This window comes from Vigna angularis, chromosome 8 (genome assembly GCF_016808095.1).
Source record: "Vigna angularis cultivar LongXiaoDou No.4 chromosome 8, ASM1680809v1, whole genome shotgun sequence".
In the NCBI taxonomy this organism is placed as follows: domain Eukaryota; kingdom Viridiplantae; phylum Streptophyta; class Magnoliopsida; order Fabales; family Fabaceae; genus Vigna; species Vigna angularis.
In genome coordinates, this window is record NC_068977.1 from 5,744,852 (window position 1) to 5,763,666 (window position 18,815).

At 33.1% G+C, this 18,815-nt stretch overlaps 2 protein-coding genes across 2 annotated transcripts; one reads left to right on the forward strand and one right to left on the reverse strand.

The window, feature by feature from the left end:
* Window positions 1-551: 551 nt before the first annotated feature.
* Window positions 552-3,295, reverse strand: LOC128193657 (mogroside IE synthase-like). The gene is made up of 2 exons (XM_052867686.1): window positions 2,584-3,295; window positions 552-1,422 (listed from the first exon to the last, which is right to left on the reverse strand). Exons 1-2 carry the CDS (start codon window positions 3,286-3,288, stop codon window positions 709-711), a joined length of 1,419 nt encoding a protein of 472 aa, XP_052723646.1. The 5' UTR covers window positions 3,289-3,295; the 3' UTR covers window positions 552-708.
* An 11,073-nt stretch (window positions 3,296-14,368) lies between these two features.
* Window positions 14,369-16,607, forward strand: LOC128193687 (uncharacterized). The gene is made up of 7 exons (XM_052867757.1): window positions 14,369-14,572; window positions 14,763-14,828; window positions 14,936-15,034; window positions 15,114-15,392; window positions 15,484-15,588; window positions 15,668-15,969; window positions 16,490-16,607. The coding sequence occupies exons 1-7, from the start codon at window positions 14,369-14,371 to the stop codon at window positions 16,605-16,607; spliced, it is 1,173 nt and encodes a 390-aa protein (XP_052723717.1).
* Window positions 16,608-18,815: the final 2,208 nt, after the last annotated feature.

Sequence of the window (18,815 nt, forward strand, 5' to 3'; positions counted from 1 at the left end):
CAAGGGTTTGATGCACATGCAGTGCTATATGGAGTGTTTGATTGAATTTAGAATAAACATCATGAATGATTTATTAATTCTAAGCAGCATCCATGGTAGAGAACAATAAAATAAAATGAAATGAAATGACTTTATTATGCGTACCAACTATCAATTTCAATAACATTTAAAAACATAAAATTTAAAAAAACAACATTATTTAATATTAAAAAATAAGTTAAATCAATAAATTAATAATATTTTAGAAAATAAAATTAAAAAAGGGCATGTGTTATCATCTTTCTTATGCAAAAATTTATGAAAAATGAAACTAGTTATGGAGGGAGCATTGGGGGACAATAACTCTGTTATTCCATGTGCCTTGTTATATATATTTTTTGTCGCTTATAACAAAAGTATATTATTATTTTATTTGAATATCAGTTTAACAGTTAGCAAACAACCTCATACTAGTAAAACGACGATGTTTTTCTACTTTCTTCTCTCTTTTCCACTGCAACTGTTATTTATTTATTTATTTTCATTTTTTGAAAATAAGTTTATTCTAGATGTCAAAATTAAAGTATTATTTTATTAAAAAATATTTATCTTCTTAAATGAATTAAACATACCTACAACATCACCATTAACCTTAGAATATGCTAGTAAAAAAAAAAACTTAAAAAATGCATAGTTGTCATAGTAGTGATCGTTTTCATGCATGTACTACTAATGAAAGAAGCTATTTACGAATTCTAGAATACTTTTATGAGAACTTCCACCACTTTTAACAGCCTTCACAGCTAAAGTCCTCCATTGATTGGCATTGTTTTTCAACTCATTTCCTTTCTCATTCTCCATTATTTCTCTTATGCAATGCTTCAGAGCTTCTCTTCGCACAACCTTTTTTTCATCAAAGGGAGCCCTAATTCCCATCTTCCAAACATCTTCCATAAGTTTTGCATTCGTGCTTTGATCTGACCAAAATGGTATTGCAATTGTTGGCACTCCTAAGCACAAAGTTTCTAACGTCGAATTCCAACCACAATGTGTCACAAAACATCCTATAGCCTCATGAGCCAGGACTTTTAGCTGGGAGCACCATGTCACTACAAAACCCTTTTCCGTTTTCTTCTCAAAACCTTTTGGGAGATTGGCCTCTTCTGACTTTCTAACCACCCACAGAAAGTAATGTGAACACTCTTTCAAACAACAAGCTATTTCTTCCATTTGCTCCTTCTCAAAGCTTGCAATACTCCCAAATGATACATAAACAACAGAGTCTTTTGGCTTATCATCTAACCATTCTATGCATTCATCCCTCTTCAATTCTGTCACCCCATAATCTTGATCATCTTCATATTGTTCGTCTAAGAAGAAAGATGGTATATTTGGTCCAATACACCTAAATTTAGGCCAAATCTCCTTGAATCCATCTACAATCTAAATAAAAGATCTGGTTAAAACAATATTCATGCCAAATTTTACAAAAAGAAAGGTTAAAATTTTAATAGCTGCCACCATTTAAGTTTAAGGGTCATGAATTCTTGTAATCATTTAAGGGTCATGAATTCTTCCCACGCCTAAAACAACCTTTTATCCATGTACAGAAACAAAGATTTATAGTTTTCTAGTAGAAGCAGTAAAAGTTAAAATGGAAATAACCTCGGGAACCAAGTAAAAACCAAGGTATATTAATCTTATAAAATTGGTCTAACAATTAATACTTATAATTTTATCTTGTTTTTAACAATCTCCAACACATATCTTAATACTAATGACATTGAGGACTAGAATCAAGAAGAACCCGATTTATGGTGGATAGGATAAATTCATATTTCGGTTATGATAAACTCTTGTATCTTTTATATCATATTAAGGTAGTGAGTATGTTCTTCGTGTAATGAGAATGATAGAGGTACAAAATTGACTAAAAATAAAACTGCATTACAATATAGTGTAACCAAATTATTTATCACCAAATCAATTTTATAAAGTTTTAGAGGGTCGAATTAATTTTAAACTCACAATACTTCATATTTTAGATATTATTATTTTAACATCCAACAAATTTTTGTATATATTTAATTTTCATTATTTTATTTTTTAATTTTTCTCTTTCTTTATTAATACAAAAGTTAACATTTTTAGTGACCAAACTGTCTCCGATCAAGTGGTGCATCCAGTTTTAGAGATATCTTGTATTTGTAAAACAAGAGAGAGATTAAGGGTAAAACAATGTGAAAAAGGATAGCTATCCTTTAACAAGAAATTTTTATTAGTACAATTATATCTTAATACAAATTTCCTTACAATATTTTAATATAATATACTTGTTATCTTTTCATTGAATTTAAAATATGTTAATATAGTAACGATTAAATAATGAATCAATTAAACAAAATAACACTTAGTTATCATTTCATTGAATTTAAAATACGTTAATACATTAATGAATATCAATTAAAAAAAGAATACGTGTGATATCAAAATATTATTTAAAAATCTGTTTCAGAATATTATTTTCGTTTATATTATAAGCATTTAATACTGTCATGTCTTTTTCTTTCCGACGTGAAAATAATAGTACCTTAACATTCATACCTCTTTATCCATGTCGTATAATGTGTTGCAGAGGATCCAATCAGCTTTGTTGATGTTGGAGAACTGGTCCAGAAGAAAAGGAAGCAGAAATGGTTGCTTTTCGTAAGTAAGGAAAAATGTAGGCAAGTCCTGAGGTTGAAGTTTAGGCAAGGTGGGAAGGGAAATTTCATCTTGTTTGAGTGGAACCTGCAACTTTCCCATTTGAGCATGATAGTATATACTGTTCACAGTCATGTTTTGAGTGAGATAAGCAGCACTAACTATCTCAAATCTCTTAGCAACATCCAATGCCCAAGGGAAGAATGAATCATAGATAACACAATCAACACGATCATCTTCTGATCTTCCATGTTTCTCAAGAAGCTCAGCAAAGGTGAGTGACCCAACTTCACAAAATTTCTCTGTGTATTCTTTGTGGCTGGCAGCACCTGTATAGCCAACTTCATCAAACCCATCAGAAATGGTTTCGAGTGTAATGGGAGGAGGCACTTTCTGCACAATATTCGCGTAGAAAATAGTTGTCACAAACGTTACTCTCACTCCTTCACGAAGCAACACCTTCGACAACTGCAGCATAGGGTTGATATGGCCATATGCAGGGTATGCTAACACCAAGCAATGTGCTCTTCTTGTTGCTATATTTTTCTTCTCCATTATTTCTCTCTCTCTCTGATGTGTGGATATGAAAGGGGTTCCTTTATACATGATAAGATAAGATTTCTGCCTTCCATTATCCGTGCAACCAATCATGCTATTGTTTACTGTGATTAGGGTTCTTCCAATTCAACTCATTACTGTTCAAAATATCATCATTTACACTAATTTTAATTTTGGTATTTTAAATTATATTACAATTCATGTATTTTAAAGATTCAAGAGAGATAATATTAAAATATTTTTAAAAAAGTTTAACTTTGGTTTCACACCGGCATTTTGTATTGGGTTATTTTATAATAATATTTTATTTATATTTATTATTATTATTATTATTATTTTAATATATATTTTTAAATATTATAAAAAGTAGTTGTGTTGTTATAATTATAATGAAATTGGGTTCGGTGAAAAGTTTTCAATTTTACATATTTTCTCTTTAATTAGGTGAGGATCTTGGATTCCACAAGATTAGTTTGGCTCATTTACATGTCGTTTTCGAAGTTGAGAAGGTTCTATTCAACTGCTTCCTATTACATACATATACATACATACACACATATACATATACATATATATATATATATATATATATATATATATATATATATATATATTATAGGTTCAATTACAATAGTCATATCCAACGTTAATGAATTATTAATTAAATAATAAAATGACGACATGTTGTTCTTGACTTCCAAGTAAATATATGATTCTTTGACCAATTCATTTATCTATTATTCATTGAGCCCTATCTGCTAGTAAATTTATTAAATTAATTTATTACAATGTTTAGAAAAAGGGGTCATATTAAATATATATATATATATATATATATATATATATATATATATTGTTTTAATATTTATATGTGGCATTTATCATGAGTGTCTGTATTTTCTGCAACCCTCTAATGCAGGGACATTTTTCTCTATTTTAGCTCTATTGTTTAATTAGACAATAAATTCTCGCATAATATTTTCATTTGTTTATTTATGTTTGCTGATGAGTAGGTGAACATTGTTGATACATATTATACACGTTTCTTATGATTTTGACAAAACAATTATTTTAAAGAGTTGGGACCAAAAACAATAAATGTATTGTGACTTGTACTACAACTAAGCCTTTAATTGCTCACTGCTAGCATGTTTGACTATGTATACAAGGTTTAAATATTATTTTAGTCTTTACTTTTATTTATTTTATTTAATATATTTTTTCATATGTTTAATATAATTTTATTTTAATAATTCTTTTTAATTTGGTGATGTTTTATGATTGTTTAAATCTTTAATGAAAAATAAACAATATATGTTACAGTTTGCAGTTTTTTAATTTTTTAATTAAAATATTTACAAATTTTAAAAACTATAAATTAATATGTGATATATTATTTTTTTTCGTTAACAATTTAAATAATAAAAAATAAAATTAAATAAAATCTATGAAAATAAAAACCATATTAAACGTTCAGAAAAAATAGTCTCACTTTAACAAATTAAGTAAAAATAAAGACATTGTAAAAGGAAAAGAAATCACACAAGAAAAAACCTTTAACATCATTGTTTAGACGTCTAATGTTTAAATATTTAATGTAAAAAAGATAATCAATAATATTTTTGTAATTAAAAAGAGTATTTAGACGTGATATGACGAGACTCCCAATGAAAAAAAATACGTAAAAATAAAAATATGAATTTTTTATTCTATTAGAGATAGATAACCAATAAATATTTACGTAAATTTTAGTTAGAAGACATAAATAACCAATAAAGCATTATAAAGTATAAATATAAAATAGAATACACACAAAGCTTCCACTGCTTCCATATTTTACCCTTTAATTGTTGACTTCGTATTTGTTTCAAAAGTCATTTCTTACATAGATAGATGTCTTTATGAAATGTTTTCAATAAATATCTGTACCTACAATTGAAACTACTCCAATAATACAACTGTTGTGATAGTGACTAGCACTCTTAATTAGATAAGCACGTTGTGATTAGTGAGTCACTTTAAATATAATATAATATGATATGATATGATATGCATCACATAACTTTTATTTTAATACATGGAGCGAGTAAAGAATCAATACTTATAATAAAAAGTTTAAATATTTACTTCGTTCTCGTAAGATAAATTTTTTTTCATTATTCGATTTTTAAAATGAACACATTAGATCTCTATGTTATCAAAAGTATATGAATCAGTCTATAAAGAAAGAACAAGTTCAACAAATCATCAAAGAAAAAGCTGAACAAGAGACAGAAAAAGTTGGACAGCAGAAGAGAGAAGAAAAAAAATACGACCATCATGGACTTAACGTCATTACTGTCAACTTAACAGACATGACTTTATTCATACACTTTTCATAACATAGGGATCCAATGTCTGTATTTTTAAAACCCATACTAAACAGAAATTCACCTTTTAACATGAGGTCGAAATAAGTATTTAAGTCTATATCAACCAGTAGAGAAAAACTTTTAGTAGAAAAAGAATCAGTTCAGGCTTTATAATTACTTTTCAGTTTTATATGTATTTTGGCATAGGAATAATACTTTTAGGGGTTTTTTTTTCTTGTTTTTGTGATTGTGTATAATTTTAAATCATGATTTCAATGATAGTTATAAACCCAATCCAGCTCAACTAATGCATTTTAAAGGGACTAATATGGATCAGCCAATCACTTAATGCATTTTAAAGGTACTAATCTGGATCACTCAATCACCTAATTGTTTTGTTTTTGTTAATCTATTATTTCTTTTATGCTGTATTTGACTAAGAATTTCCATGTTGTAGTTGTTAACTATTAAAGTGTTGTCCCCATATCAAATGTCGTATTATCTACATTCTCTTTATCATCTCAAATAGAAAGGCGAGATCTCGGTTGTGTAGCACTAAAATTTGTTGAAGCTTATTGCCTTTTACAAAAATTTTATATACATTACTCAATCAATTTATAAGTTTAATTACTCTTTTTTAACTTTATTTTCGTTCAAAAATATCAAGATGGTTGGTAGATGGATATACTATTAGTTATAATAAAATGTTCGCATGAAAATACAACAAGAATTATTTGTCATGTCATGGAGTACATTTGATTATGAAGCTTATGAATCTTATGAATGTATTGAATTATTGATCAACTTGTTACATGAAAATACAACACAGAAACTTCTTATCAGAAGTAATCTCCATTTCAGAAGTAATCTCCAGCACTTGTTTTCTTAACAAGAATTTACACTTTTAAAAGTTAATTTTGGCTGAGTCTATGGATTTGACCTAGGTTATCTCTATACTTCATTAGTGGAGAAATCTGGTTTTGTTCTGATTTTACGTGACCAAATTCAGTTTAACACTAATTGATTATTTTTGTCAGATGTGCAATATATTTCAACCAATGATTCATTCTCAATCAATAAATTCATATTTCAATCATTTCACGCACAAACAGAGTAAAGATCAGCCAACTGTTTTTCCATTTTGTTGTGCAAAAAACTATAAAATATTTTTTTTGTCATCATAAAAAACTGATATGTGAGATATGTGTTAGCAAAAATCAAAGATGAAGTTTTGATGATGAACAAATTTGCACAAGTCAAGATCCATAAAGACAAATTGAAGATCTCTGTATTTGATAAAGCTTTTATAATAATCAAAGTTGATGTAATAGTGCTCAAATAAGTATTAGGGTTGATTCTTGTAATTTATATTTGATTTATTTACTGTTAAGAATCATCCACAAGCTATTTTAATCGATTAAACCCAGTGTTAATCGATTAAAACGAGGCTGGCACTGAAAACCCAATTACCCCTGTAATAATCGATTAAGGCTATTAATAATCGATTAGTTAATCAATTATTCCTGAGAATAATCGATTAAAACTAGCCGTTGGGGGTTTCAGATTTAAAAAACTAGCCGTTGGGGGTTTCAGATTTGAAAAACTAGCCGTTATACTCATTATTAATCGATTAATATTTATGTTAATCGATTAAATGCGTTAGATGGCCCATTTTCGAAGAATGGAAGAGTATTTGGCTGAGCCTATAAAATAGCTCACTCTTGATCTCAAAAACAACTCTTCCCTTGTGCTCTAGTACTAATAAATCATTGAGACTTGTGTGCTCTTATTCGGCTTGTGAAACTCTTGTCTGTGGAGCTGGTGAAGTGCTGCTACGGTGACAAAGGAAATAGCCGGTTCATCCTTGGTGTGTCTAAGGAGGTGTTCGGAAGAGAATCATCCTTCGTGAAGTATTCGGAGGAGGTGTTCATCCTTTGTGAAGACTCAAAGGAGGTGTAGGTTCATCTCTTGTGGTATCAAGAGAGGTGGTTTCTAAACTTTTACAAATTGTGTTTCTTTGTGATTGTAATTTGTAATTGTTTTGTGTTAGTGAAAAAGGTTTATCTTGTTTGGGATAAGCGACTGGACGTAGGATTGGTAAGATCCGAACCAGGATAAAATCATCTGTGCAAATTTCTCTCAACCTTACTCTCTTTATTTGTCTTTATTATTTGCTTGGTAAGTTTAATTGAGTAGAAATTAAAAGGCACACGTTCGTATTAAAAACCCTCTTGGTTTGTTATTCCACGCTAACAATTCCGCTGCAGCAATTCTAACAATTGGCATCAGAGCTTGCTTTGATAGTCATTCAAATGGCAGGATCACATCAAACCTTTGCAGAGGGTGCATCAATCAATAGACCCCCACTATTCACAGGTGAGAACTATGCATTCTGGAAGGTAAGGATGCAAATATTTATTGAATCTATTGATTGTGAAATTTGGGATGTTATTGCGTCTGGTTCTTCTGTTCCTACTAACAATATACATGAACCAAAGCCCCGTGGTCAATGGACCATTGAAGAAAAGAAAAGATTTCAGAATGACGTAAAAGCTCGGAATATCATTGCATCAGCATTGACTGTTGATGAGTTCTACAGGGTTTCTGTCTGCAAAACTGCTCAAGAAATGTGGGACGTACTCAGAGTGACACATGAAGGAACAGATGACGTAAAGAGGGCAAGGAAGAACTCCCTAATTCAAGAGTATGAAATGTTCCAGATGAAGCAAGGAGAAACAATTTCAGACGTTCAAAAACGCTTCACCAACATTGTCAATCATCTCATTGGACTGGGTAAGTCATTTGATACCGATGAACTTAACATTAAAATCTTGAAGTCTTTAGACAGGTCGTGGCAACCAAAGGTGACTGCAATCTCGGAGTCACAAAATCTCAACACCATGACTATGGCGGCACTTTTTGGAAAGTTGAGGGAACATGAACTTGACCTCGGAAGACTAGATGAAGAAGAAGAAAAAGCAAAAACCAAGAAAAAGAGTCTAGCCTTGAAATCTGAGGTAAAAAGGAGCAAGAGCAAAATGGAAGATGAAGATTCAGAAGATGAAGAAAATTTAAGACTCATGATAAAAAGGCTCAACAGGTTCATGAAATCAAAAGACAAAGGAAGATTAAAATTCGAAAAGAAAGAAAATCAAGGATCTTTCTCACAGTATAAATGTTATGGTTGCGGAGAAAAGGGGCACTTAAAAGCAGACTGCCCAAATCAAAAGAAAAGTGAAGAATTAAAGGAAAAGAAAAACTTCAAGAAAAAGAAAGCCTATATCGCATGGGACGATGACAACGAAACAATTTCCGATTTGAGCGAATCTGATGAAGAAGCAAACATCTGTTTAGTGGTGAACGACGACGCTGGAAGCCAAGTAAGTACATCTAGCAATTCTGATAATTATAGTCAAATTAGTGAAAATGAATTGCATGAAACTTATGCTCCTTTAATAGTAGAATATGAAAAATTAGATAAAGCTCATAAGAAATTGAAAAAGGATTTCAAAAATTTAAAATTAGATTTTGAAAATATTTCTGAAGAAAATAAAAATTTGAAATCAGACTTTGAAAATATTCTTGAAGAAAATAAAAATTTAAAATTAAATTTTGAAAATATTTTTGAAGAAAATTTGAAAAATAAAGTTTTATTTTTTGAAAAGGGTAAATTTACTAGTAGTGATGAATGTGCTTCTTGTGAAAATTTTAAGAAACTACTAGAACACACAACCTTAGGAGAATGTAGTAAAAATAACGAAAATAAGGTTGTTAAAAATAAGTATGTTCCTAAAATTAAAAATAAACATAATAATATAACCCGTAAAACATGGGTAGAAAAAGGAACAACTTATAGGAACACAAACTTTGTATCATGCTTTTATTGTATGAAAAAGGGTCATACTTCAAATAAATGTAAAATTAAGCATTATGGTGTTCCAAGTGGTAGATACGTTTGGGTTGTAAAATGATTTCTTTTTTCTAAATCTAACCCAAAGGACCCATACAAGTAGTTGGGTACCTATTGTTTAATATTTAGAATTTCTTTAAAACAAAATTTAAGAAAATTTTATTCCAAGGCCGATGAAACTATTTTTTTTTTGGATATCTTCTAATATACAAAGCATATATAGTTTTCAATCAGAAAACATTTGAAATAGAAGAATGTGTGCATGTTCTCTTTGATGATATTGTAGACCTTGAGGCAAAACCTCTTGAGTCAGTTGAATTAGATGCAGGCAATGATGAAGATTTGTAGAAGACAACAAATGAAGCGAAGAATGATGACAATCCTCAAGATGAAGATCTAAACAAATGTGGAAACAACCTAGAGGATTATCATTACGAAGTTGGAGGCATATCTAAAGGGGTAAACATTAGAAGAGATCTAAGAATTTTTAGAAATATCTTAGGATTGAATTTTTAAATGCGTTTCAGTTTTGCATTTTTGAAAAACTAGCCATATTTTTGTATGCTTTAAAATTCCTATCTTATATAGTTCAATGTATGTTTAAACAATGTTTTACAAGTTCTTTATCCTAAAATTATTTACTTTAAATATCCTATTGTGTATGAATGAATCTTTAAATTTGAAATACTTTTAGCTCATATGCATACATGCTTTTATTAAGGGGGATTATTATCTTAGGGGGAGAACATCAAACACAACTTTTTAATTATGATAAAAAAGGGGGAGAAAATGTTTAGAGCTTATTTGCTTATTTGTGTTTATTCACTAATGCACTTTTTCTTCCATAAGTTGTGTTTTATCCAGATTATTACTAAAAGCTTTAAATCAAAGGAGTTTTTGATCATCATCAAAAAGGGGGAGAATGTTAGCAAAAATCAAAGATGAAGTTTTGATGATGAACAGATTTGCACAAGTCAAGATCCATAAAGACAAATTGAAGATCTTTGTATTTTATAAAGCTTTTATAATAATCAAAGTTGATGTAATAGTGCTCAAATAAGTATTAGGGTTGATTCTTGTAATTTATATTTGATTTATTTACTGTTAAGAATCATCCACAAGCTGTTTTAATCGATTAAACCCAGTGTTAATCGATTAAAACGAGGCTGGCACTGAAAACCCAATTACCTCTGTAATAATTGATTAAGGCTATTAATAATCGATTAGTTAATCGATTATTCCTGAGAATAATCGATTAAAACTAGCCGTTGGGGGTTTCAGATTTAAAAAACTAGTCGTTGGGGGTTTCATATTTGAAAAACTAGCCGTTGTACTCATTATTAATCGATTAATATTTATGTTAATCGATTAAATGCGTTAGATGGCCCGTTTTCGAAGAATGGAAGAGTATTTGGCTGAGCCTATAAACTAGCTCACTCTTGATCTCAAAAACAACTCTTCCCTTGTGCTCTAGTACTCATAAATCATTGAGACTTGTGTGCTCTTATCACTACTACAAAATCATTGATTACCGAAGGAAATTTACCGAAGGCCGCTTGCCCCTCGGTAAAATTCATAATACCGAAGGATTTTCCGGCGGTCATTAAAGTTGGTCATTACCGAAGGCTTTTGGCCCTCGGTATTACACAGACGATTTACCGAAGGCTTTTGGCCGTCGGTATATGCATTTACTTAATGAAATCTGAATTTGGGATTTCCCTCTTCCATTTTTCCGAATACTTTCCGAAAAGCCTGTCCTAACTCCCGTCCCCGCTTTCCACTATACCGTGCCCTAAGCTCTACCTCCCTCTGTCGTTCACCATCCGAAACCATCATTGCCATTGATTGTCAACCTGTCGAGCTGCTATTTCTTTACGACGGTGGTTTGGCGGCGTCAAGAGGTGTTGTCGCGGCGTGGACAGAGCTTGTAGTTGCCAAGGGAGGCTAATCCAGGGGTTGTGTGACGAAGTACCTTTCGTTGCGTGAGAAGGGTTGCGCGACAGAGGGTATCGGAGGGTTGTGGCTACCGTAGAGGTGAGTTATTAGTTCAAATTATTGCTTGAAATTATGTACCTTTTTGGTGGCTGCCCTGTTTGTGATGCATGTGTGAGTTAACCTGAATATGTGTGTATTGCCTGATATTCGCATTGGAGATTTTGTTTAACAATAAATATCATTGGAAAATTATTGCAATTTTAGTGGTGCTAGGGAAAAAGACATGGAATTGGAAGGTAAACACCCGTGAGGGATACGGCTAAAGTCTTTGCTTATTTGTCCACACTGCATTTGTTTTTAACAACAATGTACCGATATTATTGTGTCTCAAAAGAATATTGAAAACACCTTGTTAAGCCATATGTAGATGCTTATTATTATTATAAAAGATACAACTTTCAAAAGGAGAATACATGCATAATAACAGGTTAAGGTAACAGTAGGTTCCTATAGTTTACTTGAAATGCTGCAATTGCTACTATTTAGGATGACTTGATTAGCACCAATCATGACCCAACAAAAGGGTAACTTGATCTAAAATTATATTGTCAGAGTAATCAGTTTTCTCTTTTAGCTTGGAATTACATACTAAAAATGCGTGTATGAGGTGAAAAGTCAGATCAAAATATGCACTTAAAAGGATACAAGTAATTGCAATGGCATAGGGACAGAAAGAAAAGGTCAAATAGAACATTAACTGAGTACCGAAAAGATTGAGAATTTATAGATATTTCCCTCTGTAATCTATTTCATTCTTTTGAGTCATTTTGCACATTGTAACGTCTATATCGATATATATATATATATATATATATATATATATATAGTATAATATAAGTTGATCAACCAAATTATATGAATGATTTACATGAATTATGAAGGTTTAAGAACAGAATGTAGTGTATTTGTGGAAGGAAGAGATATTAGGTTGAAGTGTGATGGTGCATTGTTCGTCACTGAAAATTTAGGCCATATACAGTGCATCAGATTGATAGCCCTTGCCTAATTAGAATATTCATATATACGAAGAATGTTAGAGATCCCATTATGGATTAAATTAGTACAATATTCATAAAAGTTATTTCATAAAAGATGACCAAATGCAGGAAGTTGAGCAATTAAGATTAGTCCAAAAAAATGTTTATACAGATTGTATGCACTCAAGTAAAGATCATAACATGCACAAGGGTAGTAAGAATTGTATGTCATGTTAGGAAGAGGTTTTTTTCTATTACTTAAGCAACCAATAGTGTTTTCGTTGGTTCAAAAGTTATGGAGGGATATATATATATATATTGAAAGGCAACTAGTCTACAGGACTTTGTTTTCTTATTTGGATTTAGTCAAAGTAGACATATAAGTAAAAATCTATGCAACCAGAGGAAGAGAAGTGATAACAACATGTCTGGTTTCATTGCTTTGCCAGAGATTAATTGATGCTTTCTTCATTGTGAAAGAAAGAATGTGACAATCCTTAGTGAAGTGGAGAGTTGGAGCAGAGGAAGAAGAGCTTCAGTTCCTCTCCCTGCACCAAAAAAATATGTTTCAACATATTGTTTGGCTAACTGTTAATTGATTCTCATTTTTAATTCTCATTACTTATTTGAATTGTATGGTTGTAGAGCTTATGTGGTTTTTAATTACTTAAAAGTGTTTATTAGAAATGAAGTTTGATATTGATTGAATGGTTTAAAAGTGTTGTTGAAGTTAACCCAACACCTCACTCTCTTGGTACTTGTTCTAGTGCATTGATTTGGTCTGGAAAGTGATGGCTATCAACAACAATAATACTTGTAGGTGATTTGCTCTTGCAGCTGGTGGTGGAGCATAGTGAGTTGTTCAGTTTGCCTAAGTTTTCACAATCATTCTGCACTTATTTCAAACAGGTGTTGGAGCCTTAACCAGGTACTTACTTCCTCAAGTCATCACAAATTTAATTTCATGCATTCATTTCGTCTTTGTCAGTATGGTTTTCAGTTACTTGTTTAGTGATTGCTGAAATTTGCTACTGGGTAATGTTTGTATGATATTTAGAAGTGTTAGTTTTTTGTATGATGGAAAGTGAAACAAATAAATGCAATTTTGCTCCTTCTCTTTTTGCTGCACATCTCATTCATGTCATGGCTATTTCTCTGTTTAATAATAATAGTACCTCAATAATGTAATTCTTTGAATACAAATAATTGATACAATAGAAGGAGTGAATTAAGCACATTACTGAACTTAGGATTGATTTACCCTTAATCTTACTACTTGATGTAGAAGGATAAAAGTATTGATGTAGAAGGATAAAAGAGAGACTGTATACAGAGAGAGTATGAATAGTGTTTAATTTGTATTCCCCCTTCATGAGTGTACAGAGAGTATCAGAGACAACCAACGGGAAGCTTACAGTTAAAGTTGTTCCATTGTATATGCTGTCTGGATTATGGACAGTGAATTGCCAGTCTGGAACATACATTCCATAAAGTAAAGCCAAGTAAACAGCAAGTATGGAAGCCCCCACTAGGCTGAAATTTGAACAACTAAATGTTCAAAAGCATATAACATTTGCAATTAACCAGAACCATACTTTTGTATCAGACTAATCAGCTAAAATATACTCTAATAGAAAATGAGGTGGAAAAAATTATAAAAATCACCTGAAGGATGCCACACCACCTTATTTGTTTCATGTGAACACCATATGTTAGATATTCCGGAGCATGAGAGAAACCACCTTCATCATTGAGGTCATCCATCATATCAAAACAAGGCATGCCTTAGATTGTTACCAGAATTAGATTTGGTAAAATGAAATCTAGAATCAATTATTATTGCACATTATAGAAGAATAACTTTCATAAGACCGAGTATATTTCAGCAGGGAGTAATGCTCAGTGAGGTGTATGTAACATCAAATAAGAAGTTCCTGATTCCTTTTCTCACCCCCTCTTCAACAGGGGAACTCTTTAGTTATGCTCCCGGTAGTTCATCATCTGTGGGGCCTCCTCCTACCCCTAGTATACAGACTCCTACACCAGCAGTAGACCCTACTCCTCCTCCTCGTGCAGTACACCCTTCTACTACCACTGCAGTAGACCCTTCTCCTCCTGCAGCACACCCTTCTACAACCCCTGCAGCAGACCCTCTTCCTCCTCCTCTTATTGCCACCCCCACTCCTCCCCCTATTGTTATTACCCCCACTCCTCTCCCTGACCCTACTTCTATACCTTCCTCATCTTCTGTACCTCCTTCTGACACTGGCACACCACTTGCTGATCCAGATTCAAGTGGTGATGCTGAATATCTTGACCCGCCCCTCGGTGATCGACCATGGATTGAGCCCTATGGTAAAGGGTAAGTTTATAATCTGTTGATATTGATTGATGTTTAAACCATATTGTAATTGAAATGACTTTGGTTATGCAGGTTTATTCCATCTAGGGTTGCTTCCCAGGCCATCACACGTTCAATTAAGCAGCAGTTTTTAACTCCATGGCCTACTTGGGGAGCAATACCTCACGACGACAGAAAGCCATTCTGGGAGCGTTTTCAGGTGACCAATCCACTAAACTAATTGTCCGTCTTATTTTAGTATGTTCTGTAATCAATGTTTGTTCTCTTTAATGTTACAGATGAAGGTGCAGTGGAAACCTGAACATAAAACTCAGATACACAGAAATTTCCACATGAAAGCATCTCATCGGCTCTCAGAGATGTTTAGGGATGCCCGGAATGCAGGACAGCGCCCTAACTGGCTGGGTGAGCACATTTGGAACTCTTTACTGGCCCATTGGAATACAGTAGAGTTCCGCAATAAGTGTGCCAAAGCCCAGCGGAACAGAGCGTCTGAAAGGGGTGGCACCCTGCATACTGGTGGGTCGATCACCATTCATGAGCATGCCATTCGTATGGTATAATGTCATTACATAACTTTTTCTTTCATAAATAAGTTATGTATATTGTATTTCATATGTACGCTTGTAATTCTTAATTATGTTACAGGCACAGGCTCTAGGACGGGCGGTGCATGTTGATGAGGTCTTTGCACAGACTCATGTTCGGAAGGGAACTAATCAATTTGTTGATGAAAGATCTCGGAAGACTCATGTAAGCAAATAACACTATTACTAATTGTTCATTTATGTTATACTATCGTTCCCTGACATTGCTTTTAATGTTTCAACAGGAAGACTTTTCTACGAGACTTTCACAGGTTAGATCTGAACATGAGTCAGCTCCTACACCGGATGATGCCAGTAATGCAGATGATGACATCCGTAGGACGCAGTGCTGGATCGACACCGTTGGTGGGAAGAAAAAGGGACGAGTGTATGGTGCGGGACAGCTTGCAGCAAACTATACAGCATCCAGAGGAGGTACTCTGAAGCACCAGCCTTCTTCTTCCACCAGTACTGCTGCTGAAGAGGTTGTTCAACTCAGGCAGGAACTCCATCAACGTGACCAGGAGCTCACTGATCTCAGAGCAGAGTTTACAAATTTTAAGGCCCTGGTCATGACTGTCTTGCCTCAAACCTCACAGGACTTACAAAATATCCCTCCCACCCAATCACGACCGTCCTCATCACCTGCTGCCACTCAGCAGCCCACTTCAGTCCAACCCTCATCAGTCCAACCCACACCAGTCCAGCCATCAATAGAGGAGCAGGATGATGAAAATCATTCTGATGATAGTTATGTACATTATTAGGTTTCATTTTCTTATTACTTGTTAGACAAACATTTGGATATTAGAACATTTTGAGTTGATATCATTTCAGTGTTACTTCGATCTATTTTCAGACTTTGGATGTTAGAACATCCTTTTGTTACATTGTTTTATATTTGAACTATAATTACATAATCTATACATTAATGGATGTTCTATCGATTAATTGATGTTCAATGGATATTGATAATTGATTGCATCTTTGAGATGCACATTATGCATGTTTGTATGTGCTTGAAAACTGATATGCAGGTCTGTTTGTAATTGGAATTTGATATACAGGTGTGGGTTGCACAGGAATCAGATTTCTCTTAAACCTGCTCTACATTTTACCGAAGGCTTTTGCCCTTCGGTAAATGCCCAAAGCAGGTCATTACTGAAGGCTTTTGCCCTTCGGTAAATACCCTCGAATGGCCATTACCGAGGGCTTCTGCCCTTCGGTAATTACCGAGGGCTTCTGCCCTTCGGTAATTACCGAAGGCTTTTGCCCTTCGGTAATTACCGAGGGCTTTTGGCCTTCGGTAATTACCGAAGGCTTTTGGCCCTCGGTAATTACCGAAGGGCAAAAGCCCTCGGTAATTGTTAGCGACAAGAGATTTACCGAAGGATTTTTGGCCGTCGATAAGCCTTCGGTAAACACTCATTATCGACGGCCTTTGGCATTTTCCGAGGGCTTATGGCCTTCGGTAATACCCTACTTTTTTGTAGTGTATTCGGCTTGTGAAACTCTTGTCTGTGGAGCTGGTGAAGTGCTGCTACGGTGACAAAGGAAATAGCCGGTTCATCCTTGGTGTGTCTAAGGAGGTGTTCTGAAGAGAATCATCCTTCGTGAAGTATTCGTAGGAGGTGTTCATCCTTTGTGAAGACTCAAAGGAGGTGTAGGTTCATCTCTTGTGGTATCAAGAGAGGTGGTTTATAAACTTTTACAAATTGTGTTTCTTTGTGATTGTAATTTGTAATTGTTTTGTGTTAGTGAAAAAGGTTTATCTTGTTTGAGATAAGCGACTGGACGTAGGATTGGTAAGATCCGAACCAGGATAAAATCATCTTTGCAAATTTCTCTCAACCTTACTCTCTTTATTTGTCTTTATTATTTGCTTGGTAAGTTTAATTGAGTAGAAATTAAAAGGCACACGTTCGTATTAAAAACCCTCTTGGTTTGTTATTCCACGCTAACAATTCCGCTGCAGCAATTCTAATAATATGAGTTCAACTATACATAGTTATCCGTATCAACAATATTAATACAAAATGTTTAATTTGTTAAACCTTATAAAATTTAGATAGCAATTCCAAAATTTCTCTTATAAGTTGTATTAGGAAATCCTGGGTATCGAAACTAAGAAGATGGTGCTTGTTAAGCTATAACTTATATTACCCTTGTTAAGCTTTATATGCAACGACCGAACTAAGTGAAATGTAAAATGAGAATATAAACCTAGACTCAATGCAATGATGCAAATGTCAAATGTAAAAAAATTGAGTCTAATTTGCTAAAATGATGCAAACTCACAAAGAAGCTAAGATATAGAATTATATGATGCAATGCACATATTTAAATACCAAAACTTGGGTTTTGACTGATCTACCTTATGGAAAACAACCTTTCAGATATAAATGGGTATACAAAATAAAGAGGCATGCTGATGAACGATACAAGGCAAGGTTAGTAGCCAAAGGCTACACACAACAATTACTTTGAGACTTTTTCATCTGTTGTCAAACTCACAACAGTAAGATTGGTTCTGGCTTTAGCAGCTTCTAAACATTGGTATTTACATTAACTAGATGTAAATAATGCTTTTTTACATGGGGATCTAGATGAAGAAGTATACATGTCTCTTCCTCTTGGCTACAAAACAGAAAAACCAGGGCAAGTTTGCAAGTTGTTGAAGTCTTTATATGGACTCAAGCAGGTCTCTAGACAATGGAATTTCAAGTTGACAACTACTTTACTTTCTTTAGGCTACATACAATTAAAATCAGATTATTCACTTTTTGTCAAAAGTGATTCTGCTAATATCACCATCTTACTTGTTTATGTAGATGATATAGTCTTGGCAGGTGATGACATCTAGGAAATCCAAACTGTGAAGGATCTATTGAATGCAAAGTTCAAGATTAAAGACCTAGGCCAACTCAAGTATTTTTTGGGCTTAGAAATTGCAAGATCTCAATAGGGCCTTAATTTGTCACAAAGGAAGTATGCTCTAGAGTTACTAGAAGATGCAGGATTGTTGGAATGTCAACTTGTTTCTACTCCCATACAACCAGGTACAAAATTTTTCAAGACAGAAGGGAAACCCTATTCAGATGTGCATGCCTATAAAAGACTTCATGGCAGGTTATTATATGTAACCAACACGAGACGAGTTTTTTCTTTTGTTGTTAGTACTCTCAGTCAATTTTTTTCCAATCCTTTGGAAGAACACTATGCAACAGTAATAAGGATCCTGAGATATATCAAGAACAATCCAAGACAAGGGTTATTCTTTCCCTCCAACACAAAACATGCTCTCAAGGCTTTTAGTGATTCTGATTGGGCTGCTTGCCCTGACACTAGAAGGTCTATGACTGGTTTTAATGTGTTCTATGGTGCATCCTTAAT

Bases quoted from the DNA above. Each gene is read 5' to 3' on its own strand.
- LOC128193687 (XM_052867757.1), top strand. From the start codon at position 14,369: ATGCTCAGTGAGGTGTATGTAACATCAAATAAGAAGTTCCTGATTCCT. The intron at 15,393-15,483 runs GTATAATGTCAT...ATTATGTTACAG, and splicing joins ATGAGCATGCCATTCGTATG to GCACAGGCTCTAGGACGGGC. The intron at 15,589-15,667 runs GTAAGCAAATAA...ATGTTTCAACAG, and splicing joins AAAGATCTCGGAAGACTCAT to GAAGACTTTTCTACGAGACT.
- LOC128193657 (XM_052867686.1), bottom strand. From the start codon at position 3,288: ATGTATAAAGGAACCCCTTTCATATCCACACATCAGAGAGAGAGAGAA. The intron at 1,423-2,583 runs GTATGAATGTTA...TCTTTTATTTAG, and splicing joins TATACGACATGGATAAAGAG to ATTGTAGATGGATTCAAGGA.